Source organism: Lipophrys pholis (genome assembly GCF_963383615.2).
Source record: "Lipophrys pholis genome assembly, chromosome: 13".
NCBI lineage: Eukaryota > Metazoa > Chordata > Actinopteri > Blenniiformes > Blenniidae > Lipophrys > Lipophrys pholis.
This window is the reverse complement of record NC_137632.1, coordinates 11363510-11382281: the sequence shown is the minus strand read 5'-3', so window position 1 is coordinate 11382281 and position 18772 is coordinate 11363510. Positions and strand designations below refer to the sequence as shown.

General features: G+C 40.9%; 1 protein-coding gene across 1 annotated transcript in view; it reads left to right on the top strand.

Moving 5' to 3' along the window:
* The window catches only part of LOC308118670 (ATP-binding cassette sub-family C member 4-like), a 38125-nt gene extending 20139 nt beyond the window's left edge, over positions 1-17986 (top strand). The window contains exons 22-32 of the mRNA XM_080478180.1: positions 2397-2547; positions 4660-4779; positions 4927-5037; positions 5128-5228; positions 7095-7286; positions 9253-9408; positions 12151-12240; positions 12699-12871; positions 13528-13633; positions 14996-15130; positions 16559-17986. Coding sequence (XP_080334306.1) covers positions 2397-2547; positions 4660-4779; positions 4927-5037; positions 5128-5228; positions 7095-7286; positions 9253-9408; positions 12151-12240; positions 12699-12871; positions 13528-13633; positions 14996-15130; positions 16559-16636 — 1413 coding nt within the window. The 3' untranslated portion in view covers positions 16637-17986. The remainder of the gene's footprint in view (positions 1-2396; positions 2548-4659; positions 4780-4926; positions 5038-5127; positions 5229-7094; positions 7287-9252; positions 9409-12150; positions 12241-12698; positions 12872-13527; positions 13634-14995; positions 15131-16558) is intronic.
* Positions 17987-18772: the final 786 nt, after the last annotated feature.

The window sequence follows — 18772 nt, the reverse complement described above, 5'->3', positions numbered from 1 at the left end:
ATTGAGTGGCTTTTCATCATAAAACTACACTGAAAGTGATCATGCTTAAATGTGTGCTTAAGTGGCAGATAACATCCGTAATTAAGGTGCTAAATTAAATTTTCATCTCTCTGGGCCAGTTTGAGACCACTGAAGGTAGCAGTACGATCCTAATCTCTGCGTTTTGGGATTCATCTCTTAGGATGTATCTAATTTCAGGGTGTGAGGTTTCACTTTTATCATGTAATAATCAAAAGTGAAATATGCAACACGGTATCCTTTTGAGTTTAGAAGTGACGGCCACAGATATTCAGGGGTAGAGTAAGTCTCCCACATGGCAAATCCTTTCCATCTTACTGAAGTAAAATTGCTTAAAATATTTGAATAAAAATGCTCAAAATGAAGTAAAAATAGCACAAACATGTACATTATTTTGACGAGAATGTGATCATTGTGTTCTATCCCTGCAAAAGCATATGATTTCTAGATATGCAATGTCTTTTTTGACTCTTCATTCTGATTTTATTTCCTCTTGTGACAGAAGTATTCAAATCTTTTATTTAATCCTTACTCTATCCTGTTGCCTCTGACAGGATTTGGCATGCATGTTTCACATAAGCACAACTCCTAGACCGTTTATGAAATTCCAGAAAATTCAAAAACCACCATAATGGAAAGGAGTACAGCTTTGTGCCCACATACGAGTCATCACAGTGGTCCTCAGGACTTCCACAGTATGGCCATCCAATCATGAGCTCCCCGGTACAATAAAAAAAAAAAATGTAATGATGAACTGCAAGATGTTGGTATTTGAAGTTGGCTTGGGGAAATGAGCAGAAGCACTTACATATTGAACATTTTTGGACAGTTATACAGCCATAAGACTAAAATAAATGCAGTCAATTTAAAGTGGGGGTGTCAAACATGCCGTTTTGTGGTCGGCATGAACCCACCAGGGGGTCTGATCTGACCCATGAGAAGGTTTTGCATCGTTTAGAAATGACAATTTAATTTGACTTTTTCAATAGAAGGAACCATTTTACAGTTTGTACTTTTGATCCAAGAGATGAGTGATGCTACTTACCGAATTGTTAGCAAATAAAACTAACATTTTCATGGATTGTTTTAAGGGTGGGTTTATGACATCACGTAAAATGAACAGTCTATTTCCAGCCTGAACAGAAAGAGTGATCATCACAATTTCAGATCCGCAGATTTGGAAACATGTCATTATGTTATCATTGTACATGTACGGCCCTGTCAAGATCAAATTGGATTGTATGTGGCCCCTGTAAGTGACACCACTGATCTAAGTCATTAATATCAAAGTAGTAGAAAGACTAAAAATTCACTCCTGTAATGACATTTTACTTCAAATTGCTTATACCATACAATTGCACAGTCGTGTTAATTTTCCTCCCATATTTTCTTGAATTAAAATATGGGTTTGAGACTTGAGGCTGAGCACTGACAATAATTTGCCATCCAATTTTTTAAATGACATTTTGATGTATGATATAGGTTTGTCTAATTACTTTTGGTAGCTTAATAAGAAGGTGGAGGACCCCAATGAAATGTGTTGTATTTCTTGTTCACCTGGTTTGGATGTACCCGCAAATTAAAGCACATCTTGATTGCTTGACTTTAAATCCATCGTGGTGGTCTATAAATCCTAAATGCAGAAAATTATGTCAACGTCCAAATGTTCATGTTGCTGACTTTACCTCAGAACTTAATGAAGCGACTGATAAATGGCACTACACGTTGAGTAAAATCCATTGTATTTATCATCTGAACACTCATAATGATACTTTATTGGATGCTTATTTCATACTCTAAACACAGTTCATGCGTGAGCGCTCTTAAAGCTGCCGGACTCACTGCCTCCAATCCTGTTTAGGCAGATCTGGTATCCTGGTCTAGATGTGTCACTGAGCCATTAACACGGGTGATGAGTCACTGTGTTGTTGAGGGCTGTGTGGTTTGAGTGTGATGTATCAGACACCCACAGTGTGGTTCCCAGAGCTCTCTGCCAGTCACTGTGGCCATGCCTGTTGGCTGGCTGCACTGCCAGGGGAGGCTTACAGGCCAGAAGTGTTGAAGGGAAAGCCCAAGAGAGCCAGGGATATGAGCTGCAGTGGCCAAGTGGTAAATTCTCACCTGCTACTAAGTGAGAATTAGCGCTGCGATCGTTTTCCTTTCACACTGTGAGTCACATAAGCTCGGTCCCACAGCCTGCTGTTACCTTACTGTACGCCTGCCATGGTCTCACACAAATATACCTGAAAGATCTTCTCTTGTTGAGCCTTAAATAATAAGCCTCGCTGCCCCCAACAGTAGCCTGCACAGCTACAGCAGTGCATTTAGACTTTGCTGCGGTCTGGTTAATATTTTGTTCACACCTGTTTCTCCGCCAGGTGTTTCTTCAAGTTGTCGGAGTGGTTGCCGTCGCTGGTCTCATCATCCCCTGGATTCTCCTTCCTGTCGTTCCTCTCCTCGCCGTCTTTCTCATCCTGCGTTGCTACTTCCTGCAAACCTCCAGAGACATCAAGCGCCTGGAGTCCACCAGTAATTTTTCTGTTTTTCCTTTGGGTGGGTGGGGGTCTGCATGTCCATTTGTGGTAAGAGACAAAGGCGGACCACAGGAATGCTAATAGACCATTGAAGAACGCTGCGGTCATTAGCATAAAGGCTAAAGGTGGCGGTGCCCTATGGCTCGGCCACACGCAGTTTCCTCCAGAGATGAGAGTTCACGACATCACACACAATGGGAAAAATGCCAAGTGGGCATGACAAGGCCATAGCAAGCTTTAGTTCATCTATTTTATTCTGAGCTGAGGGCCTAAATGCACATTGACCAACAGTTACTCTCTCTCTTACAGAACAAAAGTTCTATTAAATAGCTCAAAAGGAAACATTTTGGCTTTGTCAATGACTTTGTATGTCTAATAAACAGAAACAAAAGGCCACTGAATAGAAGCTTTTAGCTCAATCAGTGACAGGCATGTTTAATGGAGTACACATTAGGTTTGTCTTATATAACCGGAGATGGAAAGAGCCCTAACAATATATACTCAAGTACAACTACTGTTATTTTGTGGAAATTGTAATTAAAAGTGAAAGTATACTGTCACTTCAAAATATAGTAAAACATCAGAATTAGGCTGGAGGAATTGTAGGATAGTGGGTGACTTCACTCACATTTTCTGGGATTGCCCAAAGATCATAGACTTTTGGAAAGCAGTGAAAATTTTAATCAAAAAAAAATCTTGGTATTGAGCCACATCTTGACCCAACCCTATACATACTTGGAATATTACTTGATGATCTGATAAAAATCCTGCTGCTGATAGCAAAGATAATTATCACAATCAAGTGGCTGAATCCCCCCCCCCCCCCCCCCCCCCAAACATAACACAGTGGATGGACAGAGGAAAAACGGTTGTTTTTATGGAAAAAAACTATTGCAAGACGACAACTGAAACTAGACAAATTTGAGAGAAGATGGAAACCAATACTACAAGCAATAGAGATCTAAACAACCCCCATTTTTTTTTCTTTCTCTTCTTTTCTTTATTTTAATGTATTTCGTTGCCAACATCTGTTTTAGTGTTAACTGTTAGTCTTATCGGACTACTTGAGAGAAGTCAGAACTGAGTAAATGTCTATGTTATCAGCTCAATTTATATGTGATACTGATTTATCTTTAACTTTACTGATAAGTCGTATGTAGAAGTATAGGTAATATGATTTCTATTGTTGACTATAAATTGAAACAGGTGTGATCTTATGCTACATCTTGATATGCTTTGTTTATATGGAATAAATAAAAAGTAAAAATAAAAGTGAAACTATTTAAATTGTTATTTTAGGGGAAAATAATAAAAAATAGTGGCTACAAAATTGCATATGAGAGTGTTTAAATACATTAATTACATTAATGCTTTATTTTAGCTAAAGACAAATTATACTGTTGCAGAAATCGACTCACTTGGCAGAAAATATTTGTTCCGTCCTTTATTGCTAAGTTGTTGCGTGTCCCTGTATCTTATGTCACCTCAGTTTCTTGTTGTCACATGGTCGTAGTGACACTCGGGTCTTCTGCTGCTGTTGACATGTTCTTTGCAAACCCCATCCAGTCAGGTCATTTTTTTCCCACTGATCTTTATCCACACAGCATCTTTTTCCAGAGAAGTGCCTCTCACTAGACAGATTTTCTTATTCAGACCATTCTCTGTAAGCCCTAGGCTACGTGTAAAAATCCTCATCGATTTGCTGCCTCTGACAGACCAGCCTGTCTGACACAAACAATCACTTTCTCTCCCTCCTTATACTCACTTTAAACGTCAGGTCATTTTGACCATGTCTACTTGCCTGAATGTGCTGGATTGTGGCCACGTGTATTGCTTTTTGCATTGTTAAGAGGTTGAACATGTGTGTCATGTCTAGTAACTGTACCTATTTGCACCAGATTACACAGATATCCATATTTATCGTTTTTTTTCTGCCACAAGGCCCCCCCCCCCCACCCCCACCCCCCCAAAAAAAATGTTTCTCTCTGGTTTTGCGTGGAATCAGAACTGGTTAGAAAATCATCACGTGGTCAATTACACCCAACGCTGGTTTTCTCAATGCTTGCTTTTTCGCCCACTGACATTAGTTTCTTTCTATTTCTTGCAGCTCGAAGCCCGGTCTTCTCCCACCTTTCTTCTTCCCTCCAGGGTCTGAGCACCATACGTGCCTTCAAAGTACAACAGAGGTTTCAACAGATGTTTGATGAGTATCAAGACCTTCACTCAGGTGAGGATAACTGTAATATCTCACTTAAAAAAGGTTGACTTCTATTCATCTTTCTTATGATTGACATTTGAAGAATTTCTTTCATTTCAAAACTGGAATTTCACACAAGGTCTTGTCCAATGTTTGTATGGTTGTGCTTGTTTGCAGAAGCTTGGTTCTTATTCCTGACTACCTCTCGCTGGTTTGCAGTGCGTCTTGATGGGATTTGTTCGGTTTTTGTCACCATTATTTGCTTTGGCTGCCTTTACCTCAGGGACGGTAGTGTATAGCTTTCATTATTACAACATGTTCAAGTGCAGCGATACCAAAATAATACAACTGCCTGCTGATTTTTTTCTGCTGTTATAGGTCTGGAACCGGGAGCAGTGGGTCTGGCTCTCTCTTATGCCATTACACTTACCGGCATGTTTCAGTGGGGCGTCAGACAGAGCGCTGAGGTTGAGAACATGGTAGGAAAATCTGCATATATATATATATATATATATATATATATATATATGGTCTGCAAATGTTGTTAAACTTAATTTATGGCGGTATGGCCTATTTTATATTTTCAATATGTATTCAATACACTTACAAGAAATTCAGCCATGCTATACACTCTGTTATTCCCCATTTCTTCCTAGCCCCCCTCCCCCTTCCCCTCACCCCCAGATTTCTCATGCTGCTCATCGACAAACTGTATCACTAAAATCTTGGCAAACAGAACAATCTATCTGTGCAATAGAAATCCAATCGTAACTCCGAGCTTTGTAGTTTATTGGTCAAAAAATGTCCCACTGATTGATGACGTTTAATGTTACAAGGCGAACTTGTAAACGGGCCAAAAATACGCATATTTGATGTTTTTTTTCTAACTCTGGATTGAGCTTAATTTTTTTTTACAAAATTAAATAAAAAAGATAGAATATATTTTAGATTTCTGTGGTTTCAGTTTTAAAATTTATAAAGCCTGCATTGCACACTAAGGTTGAGGGTTTTAGATGGGAAGTTAACAGGTAGAGCTGTACTTTTAGGATCTAAGCACACAGTGAAGTACTTGACTTTAGTGTATTTTGGAGCTTGTCCAAACATAAGTAATGATCATTTAATGTTGCTATTATGAGCTCTAAGCAAAGAGGACTGTTCAGTGAAGTTGTGTCACGTCATTCTCAATTATACGTTGTGTTTTCTCATTTCTTTGATGGCGTCATCACCACTGTTCCCTTTGGATGCTATTGCATCTTTGCAGTGTTCTAATATTATGTTCGATTTATGTTATCAAGCATTACTCTGCATCTTTTTTTGATGTAACTCGTTGAGTTTGTGTGAATTTTGTAGCTGCTTTTGTCAGTCAATATTTTCACTAAAGGGGTTGTCAAAACCTACTGTACTGTACTACTAGCTGTGTTTACATGGACACAAATGTTCTGAATGAAAGCCTGAACAGAATTGAATAGCTTTATGTCAACACTCGAGATTCTGCTTTGGAAAAACACTATATTTTGGAAGAAGCAGGATGGTCTATGCTCCTTATTCTGAATGAGACCATGTAGACCGTCATTGTGATCATGTCCCCATAGTTGTGGTCAAAATATCTTTATTGTGCATGCCTGTTTGGTAATTTCATTGCATTCATCATTTCATTCATTTGTTTATTACCGCAGCTTCACACATACAATCAGGTATTATAAATATGTGAATATTGTAAAAAGACGTACACCCAAGAAAGTCTAATGTCTTAATGGGATGCTTCAGAGATAAAAATGATACTGGCAAATCACATCTGATCGATTCAGGAGACATTGCTCCTCTCAAATATGGAGAATGTTTTGTGTTTTTCATCGGTGGAGCCAATAAACCCATCTCCAACACTTTGTCTGAGTAAAGCTTGATATGGGATCATGTGTGTATGTCACAAACAGCTAATGTCACCGTACAAAGCATTGTTAGAAAGATTCAATGACTGAATGGGATCATATGTTTGGTGTGTGAAAACACATCAGTCTGACCATGTTATGCAGTGTTCATGTACACAGGACATACACATTGGGGGGAAAGTGACCATGTAAACACAGCTAATGATTTTAAACAAAGTTCTGTCTTGATGATCACACTATGAACCATGCCTCCATTTAGAACCTATCCGGACAATAAAGCTCACCAAGACATTTCTGTTGTACCAGATGTAAAATTGAGCCCCCTGTTGTTGAATTATTTAACCATTTATATTTTCTTTAATGCATAGAAGCTCATTAATTGTTTTAAACTTTTTTCAAGTCCAAAAAAGCCAAATGAATTCAAATAACATGACTTTAATATACTTGTATTTTTAGATGACATCAGTTGAGAGAGTGGTTGAGTATGCAGAGCTGGAGAGCGAAGCGCCATGGGAGACTGACAAACAGCCACCAAGTGATTGGCCAAAGACGGGCTTCATCAACTTTGACAGAGTGAACTTCTCTTACAGCGCCAGTGAACCTTTGGTCCTAAAGAACCTGAACGTTGTCTTCACATCCAAAGAAAAGGTTGCTGTCTCTATTCCCAACCTGTAAATGCTCACTGGTGTGTACAGCCCATGACTGAGGTTGATATGCAGACATTGTAGAGAGTGTTGGGTGGTTCCTCTTTATGTGGCATTATTTTCAAATCAATTATTTAAAGGACAGCATATTGTACTGCTGAATCTTCAGGACTATACCATTTGTGATTCATGGAATACATATCATGTAATTAAGACTGTTCAAGTGGATCCATTTGTTTCCCATTTGCATTTTGAGCTACCTGACGGTGACAACTGTTTATTCACTATAAGAGAGAAGGAGAGGCCAAGGGAGCAGGGTGAAGAAAAAGAGCATGGAAGGCAGAGAGAGATGGTTGAGGATGATTGAAATTGTGTTTAATGCAAGGGTGGTGGGGAGGTGTGTGTGGGGGGGGTATTTTGCATGGCTATGGTTGGCCAGGGCGGCTGATTTCACAATGGGTGGGTTGATAAGTGTAGAGGCCCTGGCTCTGGCAGCCCATGGGAGGGATCTCTGCAGCAAGTCGTGGGGGTAAAAGGCTTTGTGCATATTGACAGTTTCCTTTACACCCTTTCACCTGCACTACCATCTGCAGTGCAGGATCTTCTCTCCCTGCCCCACACTGCAAACAGTCACTGTACATGATCAGACTGAAAAACACACAAATTACCACATAACTAACTTAACAGTTGTATTTAAGGAGACAGATGGCATGGAAAGTGCATACTTAACTCTGTGACTTAGAAACTGTAAATTATATGCTTTGTTGTGTCTATGTCGGTGTATCCTTTTTTATTACGTTCAGTGGCTCTCGGTAAGTAGAGTGTTGTTCCTTTTAATGCAGGTTTCAATTAATATAACTTTTCACTGTAATGCATCAATTACAGTTTGAACTTGATTTTCTAGTGGAAGTCAAGGTTTGTTTATATTTTTCTGGGTTTTCTGAGAAAGCTCAGCCAAGATTTCCCCTTGACAGAAGAATGAGAAATACTTAGACTGTTTATTAACATTTCCATGCATGCATCTGCAAATAACCTGTTAAGAAATTATGGTAGCGTCTGATTAGTCAAAGCAGTAGGGACCTTAACACAAAAGAAAATGGATTATTTGGGGTTATGAATGATTAATTGTACAATGTTCAGCGTTTGATTAGCATTCTGTAATCTGTATTTGACTAACCACTCGCTTAGAGTTAGTTGATGACACTGGTCTAATCCATAGATAGAACACTGTTACACCCAAGCGGAGTCTTTGGTAAACCTCTATTTAAACAGGTTGATTCCCACTGGCGATGTAATGACACGAAGCAAGCCTGAGTGATGCCAGGTGGCTGTGTCGGTCATTATCAGACCAGTTGAGCCGTACAAGTGGTGATTTGAATTGTGCAGTGGTTTTAACATCTACAGGCTTCATTTGAGTTTTTCTGTGCTGCACGTCCGTCTATCCATCTTCTTTACCAACTTTTAGGTTAGCACAGATATGCACCCACATATACATTCACCAAATATTCTAGCAAACATAATCTAACACTCAAACTGGCCAAGAATCTATATTAATAGGCTACGCAAGCGCATGTAAGTTACATAGTGCTTTTCCACTTTTAGCAGATTTACATGGTTAAACTGTCACGCCATGCCATCAAATGCCATGCAAGGCATTTAAAACCATCACACAGCTAGTAAAGCACATTGACGTGACACTGAGGTGAGCCTTATAAAGGAGTTTAAATGAAGATTCAAAGTTTTTAATTTTAAAAATCTAATTGAGACATTGTTTAGAGGTTCATCTAAGATTAATTTTTTTCTTTCTCATCTGCCACGATGTATTTAGAAAAAATGAAAAAGGGTCACGGTCTCTTGATAACATAATTTCATCAATAAGTAATAGTGTAGATATAAAAAATAAAGGAGCAAAGTTTTGATTTTCTGTAAATGTATCATTTTCATTCTGCTATAACTCCTTTTCTCTGTAGGTTGGCGTTGTTGGGAGGACTGGAGCTGGTAAAAGCTCCCTGATTTCAGCCTTGTTTCGACTGTCAGAACCTGAAGGAAGAATTATGATCGACGGCTTTCTGACTTCCGAGATTGGGCTGCACACGCTGCGCCAGAGAATGTCAATCATCCCGCAGGTGCTCCTTTAAAATCATAACAACTACAGTTTGTGTGTCTCCTGAACCAAACCACATATAATAGAGACATTCTGGGCTGTTTGATCTCACCCACAATCAATAACGTTTTACATGATGTCGTCATTTATTAGAACTCAAACTCAGAAACTATTCAGTTAATTTCTTTTTGTCGAACTCTACAACTGCTTTACGTCTGCTTTGACATCTTATTTAAGGATGCTGTGACTCCTTATGATTGAGCAATGGCAGAAATGTTAGACGAACCATAGTTACAGCAACCTTCATGCTTTGGCCCCCTTCTTTTTTACACGGCTGGCTTTAAAAAAGCTAAAACAAGTGAGGAGAATTACAGTCGTCACTCAGGGGATTTCTGAAAGTGAGACAAACGGATGCCTTGAGACAGTTTAACTTTATTTCCGCTTGTTGAAACTGATACGGCATTAAGAAAATGCCAGCCTGCGGGTGAGTGTCAGCAGAGTGGAGGGAGGGGAGAAGACTCCCACGGCCTGCACTGTGAAGAGAGCAGTTCCCCATCCCTGACAGAGGATTAGCCCTCTACCCCCCAAACATGGGAAAGCTGCTTAGAAGAAGTCTCCCCCATCCTCACAGTCAGAGTCTCCTTGTACACCGTCACTTAGCCCAAGTCTCAAACATTTCTCGGGTGCAGCCAAGATGCCCAAAAACAGTTTCATTAATTCTTTTCTATGGATTTGATGGGTTTCTGGCATCTTCGCCGCTTCAGATAAAGTTTGACTTCCTAGTCCAAACTAGTTTGAGATGGATGTGATGTACGTTTGATGTGATTTTGTTTACCGCTGTGTCTCTCTCCTAGAGGGAGAGACTTGTGCAAAGTGGCAGGTTACGAGTCAGAACTTTAGCTTCATGCCCATCTCTATCACACACCGGCTGGCATTTTCATTCTGTCGGCAGCTCTCAGAGGAGTAGGATTTCTCTGTTCTGTACAAACTTACATATGGAGGAAACTCTCTTGGATTCACACGAATTCATCTGAAAGCCTTTTTTTTTTTATGCTAGACGCCAGAGATGAAGTGATAGTCAGTCAACCTTTCACATGGAAAAAAAATGGAGTCTGATACGTATACTATACATTGCGAGTGAGGAGTTTCATTATTTGCCACCCACAGATTTGATTATGATAAGCTTGTATTAGCATACAGCATTAAAAAAGGATCCATTTCAGTTTCTATTGAATTCTCAGGAATGACTTCGTAAAAAAAATGAATTCTGAGGCAAACAGAGGGCTTAGAATTGGTGGAGCACATAATCGGTCTATGGAAAGCTGTGCTTGAAAGCAGTTTTTCCGACCTAACATTGAATCCTCAATTAAAGTGTGTCACAAAACTAGTTTGAATTGGGACTTCAGCTGGCTTAATGACAAGGTGGTATTTTGGTGACAGGGAAAAAGCTCATAGGAAGTAAAGAGGTGGAACATTTTCTGAGGCACAGGTAGCGGGGCTGAAGTCCTGAAAGCATTATTTTTCCTGAGCTGTTAGTCTTGAGTCTTCTAACCCACAGTGCGTTAGAACACAATTTTTGAGGCGGGTGTACACTAAATATCTTTGGCAGTGAAGCTGGCCTTTAAAAGAACAGACATGCTGTTGTAACCATAATGCAGGACTCTCAGCCTTCTGGACCCATTGTGCACTTCACTTTAGCTTCTGGCCTAATCTGACAGTTGCCAGGGGAAGATTTCATATCTTGATTTGAGGTTGGATCCCTATCTGAAGTGAGCCGGAGTTATCATATTGCCTGGACTGTGATGTGGATACAATGGGAGCATCGGTTTTGGTGATGGATACTTCCTGCTCTGCGTCACTTCCATTACAGTGACACGCTCTGTCACATCGCATTAAAGTCTGCTCATATGGTCATTATAAGCATTTAGGTGTCATAAAATCTCTGCTGTGTTCCATAGGTAACCTCGGATGTTTGTTCAGAGATAAAACAATGTGAAAACGATGCTATATGAAAAGCTTATCTCCAGCAGTTGTGTACCAAAAGAGGCGACTGGGTCTGTTTATGCCGACTGAGGACAATCCGCTTGCAAGTGTTAAATCACTCGAAGGTTGGTGCAGGATTTATGAATACATACAGTATCTGACTTGGACTTGAGAAGATTGCTCCTGTTTATCAGGTTTACCACAAATGGAGTGGCATGTTGGAACAGTGCCTGTGGAGTCGCAGCATCTTCCCCTCGCACTGTAATAAAGAGCTTTATTTACTCTCTTAAAGATGGCTCTGCAACTGAACCGTTATACAGGTGCGTGGCTTACCATAAATACATATCTCAGGCTTTCTAGCTGTCTAGGATCTAAGGGTGTCCCTTCGTGAAAATAGTCGGCTGACGTGATCAGCAATATTGACCGTGTGTACATTTTGAGATGATGACTCCTCATGCAACAACTTGAAGAATATTTTAGTGTTGACCTGTTAGCACTTTTGTGATCTTTTATATATTTAGACAACCTTGCAGAACTATTCTCCTGTAGCACCAGAGCACAAATGCTGGTTTTTCAAGTAAAAAGATCAACTTATTGAAGCATAGTTGGCGAGAGCATTGAATAGAGCTCCTGAGTGGGGCAAGTCCTTTGTGGACATCTTCCCCTCACACATTGCCTAGTGGTCTTCTATAAAGCCTGTCTTAACCCTTTCAGACATCTTCTCTCTTGTCATTATCTTAACTGGCCACGGCCTTCTCTTTCTATATCCATCTATCCACAGGACCCAGTTCTCTTCACGGGCACCATGAGGAAGAATCTGGACCCTTTCAGGCAGCACACAGATGAGGACCTGTGGAATGCACTCCAAGAGGTACTCCAGCGTGGCTCTGAATGATTCCCCCTTGCCGGCCCAGGGGGGATCCCTCTGTCCCCACGTACAATGCTGCCATTCAGCCTCCCTGCTCGCCACAAGTCATGGGGGGAAATCCCATTAGGGCCATGGGGCCCAGCTCAATGTGCGGCTTGTAACTGGGAACCATTGAAAGTGCTGGGGGAGATGTGTTTGGGCAGTCAGGCCAACCAGGATGAAGGCTCCCCCCACAGTGAAGGGCTTCAGCTCCTGGTCCTGCCTCTGAATGGGTTTGGTGGCCTGGATTAAAGCTAGAGGCTGGCCACAAGAGAGCACTGGCCAAGGTCATCAGTGGACCTGGCTCTGCATTGTGCCAGGCAGTTAATGGGTGTGTTTGGATGGCTCTTTAAAGACATCCCCACAGGATGCTTTTATGCAGGAGTAATGAAGGGTTGGGGATGTGCTCTCCTGCTCCGCAGGTGCAGATGAAGGCCACGGTGGAGGAGCTGCCCAATAAGCTGGAGACAGTGTTGACGGAGTCGGGATCTAACTTCAGTGTGGGCCAGAGGCAGCTGGTGTGTTTGGCCAGGGCCATCCTCCGGAAAAACCGCATCCTCATTATTGATGAGGCCACGGCCAATGTGGACCCAAGGTCAAGAAACCCTCCAAAAGTGTTTATGATCATTTTGAAAGAGTCCTACTCAAGATTGGTCATTTTGAATCGTGAAATGATTAAATAAAAGTGTAGTTCTACTCAGAATTTCTATGTAATGATTCAGAAAATATATTTAAAAGGCCCCTCATGCTAAAGCGTCTGTGCAGATATGCAGCACGCAAGTGAAAGTAAATCCTTGAAAACTTTCCACTCTGTCAGACGTTGCTTTGTGGTGAGAGGAATATGATGATGCTTTTGTATTTCGTATTTTTGAAGGAGTCTGGTCAAGGAGGGCAGTGTGTCAGCATACTTTTTTAAGTCTTCATGATCTGAAGATGTACAGTATGTTGTAAGTGCTTAATCTAGAGTATAGTATAATGTTTTTTATTGAACATTTTAGCATGTGAAGAAACCATAAAAACCCCAATATGTAATTGAGTTACCGTTGATAAGATCTGCAAAACAGTATATGGAAAACTACACTAAACAACCTTTTAACACGTAGCATCTCTAATACCTTTCAGTGTGTGTCTGCTGCTCCACATATTTTGCTGCTGATGAACTATTGTTCTGGGTTGCGTAAAATCCCTGCCCAAGGCTCTATAGGAAGAGAGTTTTTTTGTTCTCAGGTGTTGTGTTCCCTGCTCCTTTAGAACTGACAGCCTCATCCAGGAGACTATGCGGGACAGGTTTCAAGAGTGTACCGTCCTCACCATTGCTCACAGGCTCAACACTATTATCGACTGTGACAGAATACTGGTAAGTCTGGATGCAGTAAATTTCCACTGGCCGCCGCTTCAGTCAATAGTCTGAAGTGACACTGTTGGGAGAGTTGATAACAATGATAGTTATAAGGCAGCTTTTGATTGAGCGGAGGGGACAGTCTTCAGTTGTTTGTGCAAGAACAATGTCCAGACATTTTTTTTTTTTTTTTTTTTATGATTTTCAAACGTCTGTCTCGCCTCCGATTGTTTTTACAGTCTGACGTTACCTGCCAAAACATCATGTTCATTCTTATTGTATGTATGTCAAACACACCTGAGATACACCGAGATGCACACAAACCCCTTGTTACTTTCTTGTCTCGCTACATAAACTGCAGATTTAATTCACTTGCCTCATTCTGCAGCAGCTGGGCTGATTTCTTGCTCACAGCAGTCTTTTCATTGAACCCGCACTCATGCCACTTGATCTTTGGCCCCCTTGCTTCCAGTGCCTGCAGAGGTGCCAATTAGTGCCATTTGTGGCAGCATTTGTTAAGCGTCGATGGAGGACAGGGCGCGACCTGGTGGCTGCTCGGTCACTGAGAGGGGTCTGCTGAGGAAAGCCAGAATATCGCACAGTGGGGACTGCTTCACACATACACTTGTGTTAAATGCCCCCCGATGCCACACACCCCGGAAGAAACGAATTGTGAGCCGTGTGAATTTCACTCCTCCAAATCTGAACCTGTGCCACATTTTGACACAGAGTGTTTTCCAAGATATAAACTCCATCTCCTGATGGCCTGCCCTTAAACTTTTTATTACTCCAGCAGCTGTAGAAGTCACCGTTTTCTATTTAACACTCGAAACTGGGCTTTACTGATAACAACCTGCTCATTACTGCTGTAAGGGGATCGAGCTTTTTAAAATTTGTCTGTGATTTAATTGTAGTCTTTTTGCAAAGTGCTTGAATTGGCACTATTCTTTGTATAGGGTACATGGCATGTGATGACATAGAAATGATGGTAATTTTCTTGAGTGTGTTAAAGGTGTGATTGTTGGATTTGGCTGAGGACCACCCATAGGCCACTGAAATGCCGGGATAACTACACGGATAAATCACTGATCTCCTGTCTGTCAGAGTCAGCGTACTGGACTTTCACACTGCGAACAGGTTACCCTCATTGTCCACGGTCCTTTTGAGCAGAAACAGGCGCCGGTGTTTGCTGATGCATGAGTCACATCAAATGGATGGTTCCTATGTGCACAGACCTACTGTTTCTCTATTCAACTTGCACTGTCTGCATGCATCACTCAGCAGTCAAACAGCTGAAATGTCAGTTTTCCCCAAAGCAAAGTATACAGCCGATGGCACACGCATACACCCTCACACCCACCATTGTACGAATGATTGCAGGTCCTGGATGCTGGCAGGATCCAGGAATATGATGAGCCATATGTGCTGCTCCAGAACCAGGATGGGCTCTTCTACCAGATGGTCCAACAGACAGGCAGAGCCGAAGCCGCCTCGCTGCTGCACACAGCCAAACAGGTAACCACATCCACCTGTATCCCAGAACCAGGCTGTCACTAAATAAGAGTCCAGTCATGGCACACTAATCCCAGACTCTGCCTTTAACTCCAGACTCCATTGCTCACCTCCAAAATAATACAGTTAAGCAACACAAGATGTGCATAGCCCTGACAATGCAAAGACACTTGATTACCATTTTAATTTAAAGTGTCTACTTGGAGCATTGCGACACCATAACATTAATTTCAAGAGAGAAATTGTCCCTTTGTAGATTTACATCCTCTGATATTATCGGAGAAACTCTCTGTATAATCTATTTTCTCATAATGTAATTTTGAGATCATTTTAGTGATGATTCAAGAAAAGCAGCTTTCTTTGCACTATATCTATTTTGAAATATTGGGTTTAACTTCATTGCGATTTGGGATAAACTTTCTATGGGGATTACTGTAATAGAGAATGTCCATATTTTTTCCCTGCGAAATTCATTTGTGATGTATTTCCCCTTCAGACACTGAACAGATAAGAGCCGGCTATTCATTGTTCAATTCCATTTTATGTGCATCTGTCTGGGACTACAGATACCATATTGCAACTTCAAACAGGTCTTTGTGAAATAAGAAAAAGTAGGCATCATTTCATTTTCTCTCTGTCCCTCGCACAAATTTATCAGCGGAACTGTATCTTCTCAGCCAGAGGAGTGAAATGAGTAAAATACTGATTTCAAAGACCCAGCACACTGTGGTATTATTTGGTATCGTCTTACCCTGCACACTGGCGGATTGGTAGTGACATTGTTCAAGCCCTTACGTTTTCCTTTCTTTATTGTAGGGTGCTCTCCTTAGATCAGATTACTGCAGCATCCATAACTGTCTAGCACCACTTATTAAATACTGAGATGGTCCACATGTTGTGTGTCAAGTTTCTATAGTTGTCAGTCAAGGTTTAAATACATTCAATAATCTGATATCAACCTCAAGCTCCTTTGTCCATGGAGAAAGAGAATCTTAGAGGCAACAGTATATCTCAAGCTTTGGCCAAGCTTCTACCTCTTTTTGCTTCTTTTTCCACAAACTTTCTAAAGTGAAATAGTGTGTCTGTCAGAGCCTCTTTTGTATAAAGATTCTTTTTGGACACAACACTGCTAACCAGTTTTTTGTTGGGTTTTTTTCCGAAATAGACACGCACTGCTCTGCCCAGCAGCTGCCATTAGATAAAATTAACACCACAAATAATTCCTGTGATTATCTCCCCCAAAAATTTTCTCCCCCGAATTTCACAGTCATTTACGAGGATAAATAAGCCACTTTTGCATGCTTCAGCGGATGATAAATCCCATCACCGTGCTCTGACTGGATCTGTCATAAATCACACCTTAGCAGATCGTAGCTGAGATTGGACAGTGTGCTTGTGTTCTGTGACACTGCTTCCCTGATCCGCTTTCAGGTTTACACAAACAAAAAGCGGGTGACTGATGCGCGCTGTGCCAAGGACATCAGTGTCATCTTTGAGACGTCTCTTTGACACTTTGGAGAGTCGCTGTGGTCTTCGTGCTAGCCGTCAGTGACCGAACCTTTTTACCAGATTCCTCGACGTACAGTGAAAATGTCTTCAGACTCCCAGAAGGCTCAGGGTACCACGTGCTGCTGCTGACGGGCACAGGCCTTTGGTCCAAAACAGAAAAGAGACAATTATGCGAGGCAGGCTGTCAGCCTATTACTGCATGGGTGTTTATTGATCCCACACTGCTATGTTTATGTATGTGTGCTCTGGCCTCCTGAGTTTCTTCAATATCCATGTCTTCTGCACTGGTGCTGGGATAAGTGCAGATATTGGATGTGTTTAGTCTTGGAATATTCTTTTAAGTCCAACATTGTTTCATAAGACTGAAGTCTTTTCATTATTTGGAAAGTGCTTGACAAGACAAGGAAAACCCGAGAGGACACACCAATGTTTTTAGTAATTATTGTGCCTTAATCAGACCATTGATTTTTAGTAATTGCACTGTTTTAATTAGTGTTCCTGCACTTTGACACGAGTGGTTTTGTATCTACCTCAACTCTTAGCAAATTACACAAATCAGCCATAAGATTATGGCCACACACACATTTTTCATTCTTGTTCTGACACAAACAATAGGAGAGACTTGATTATCATTGTTTGAGGAACAGCAAGAAAAATATTGGCAAGCTATATTTGGCAGTTCAAAATGAATAAAAATTAAAAATTGTAAAAACTGTGCAAATCAGATTTGAAGGATTAGTACATCAATACTACTTGTGGGTGGAATTGTTTTCTAGTGTATTTGGTGAGGTTTTAGGCAGCGTGGATCTGCTTATAAGCAGCAGAAAAGGAGAATAGTTACTGTCCAGGATGAATAGAGTCTTGTATAATGGTCAGCTCTCGTCTTGTAGCCGGTGACACTCTCGCCACTGCTGTCAGTCCATTCTGTTCTCTACAGTCCGGCTGGAGAACCACACAGTAGGCCCAAAAGCTAAATAGCTGCAAACATGGCCAGAGTGCCCATGTTGGTCATGATCTTATGGCTTATCAGTGCGTGAGGGGTAATTTTGGAGGACTAACACCAAAACTCTTGGGGCAAACATTTACTAACTTTTTTTTAAGTATTTTCTTCTGTCTTCGTGCGTTTGCTTTTACTTTAGCAATGATTTGGATGAAGTTTAGTCTGAATGTTTGTAGGTCACACATTTCTCTTGTGTCTGGTGTCTCACGCATATGAAGTGTTACTGAAGGTTATATTGTATGGAGTTTGCACTTTATTATTGTATAGTAAATACAAGGTGATGAGAATGTTCACCTCAAATCTGCACTGAATACTAAATGTAAATTTCAAACAATAAATGAATATTGCTCAAAATGTTCAGTGCTGTCTTTTTTTTGCTTCGTGTGGAACCCTCCCAGAGCTGTGCATCATCCTGTATTCAGAGGTCTGAATGGTTTGTTTGCCTCAGGTCAGCGGTTACAACTGGTCTTGAACATGATGCTACAAATTGGTAAGTGGTTAAAGAAGACAACCCAGTCATTACTGTGTTGAGTCAAGCCGTTTTGAAATTCTGTTTGAGTGGTGCAGTGGTGCAGCAATCCACTGTTATTCTAACATGTCAGCAGTGCAATATGACGATTAAGTCCTGAATTGTAATTTTGTCATTACCAGCTCCATTAGGAAGGAGCTGTTTAATTTGGCCTCGTATAGACAAGGGCAGAGCCAGTGATTACACATTCAGAGATTGTTGTCAGTAAACACTTGGTTTGGTCTAAAAGGCACTATTTAACTGGGCCCAAATTTGGGTCGTGAACCGCAAGACTTCAGCTCCTTTAAAAGCTGAGTGATTTACACAATTCATTAAAGCCAATGAATCTTCAGCCAGCCTCATATTAAATGGTTACTTACTCTCAAATAGCCCCCTGGGAGTTGAATTGTTGGCTTGCGAATAGATTAAAGTTTACATTGAAAAGAAAAATTGAATTCAGAGGTAATCAATAGCATAATGGGCCAGTGAGAGGAGCCTGCCGACTGAAATGAAATTACCATATTTTTAATCTTAATTTTCCACTCTGTTTATCTGACAGTGTGGATGTGCAATCCAAACAGATAATGAGAGAGTGGGATATTGACAGTGGGGTCCTCTGGAGTGCTTG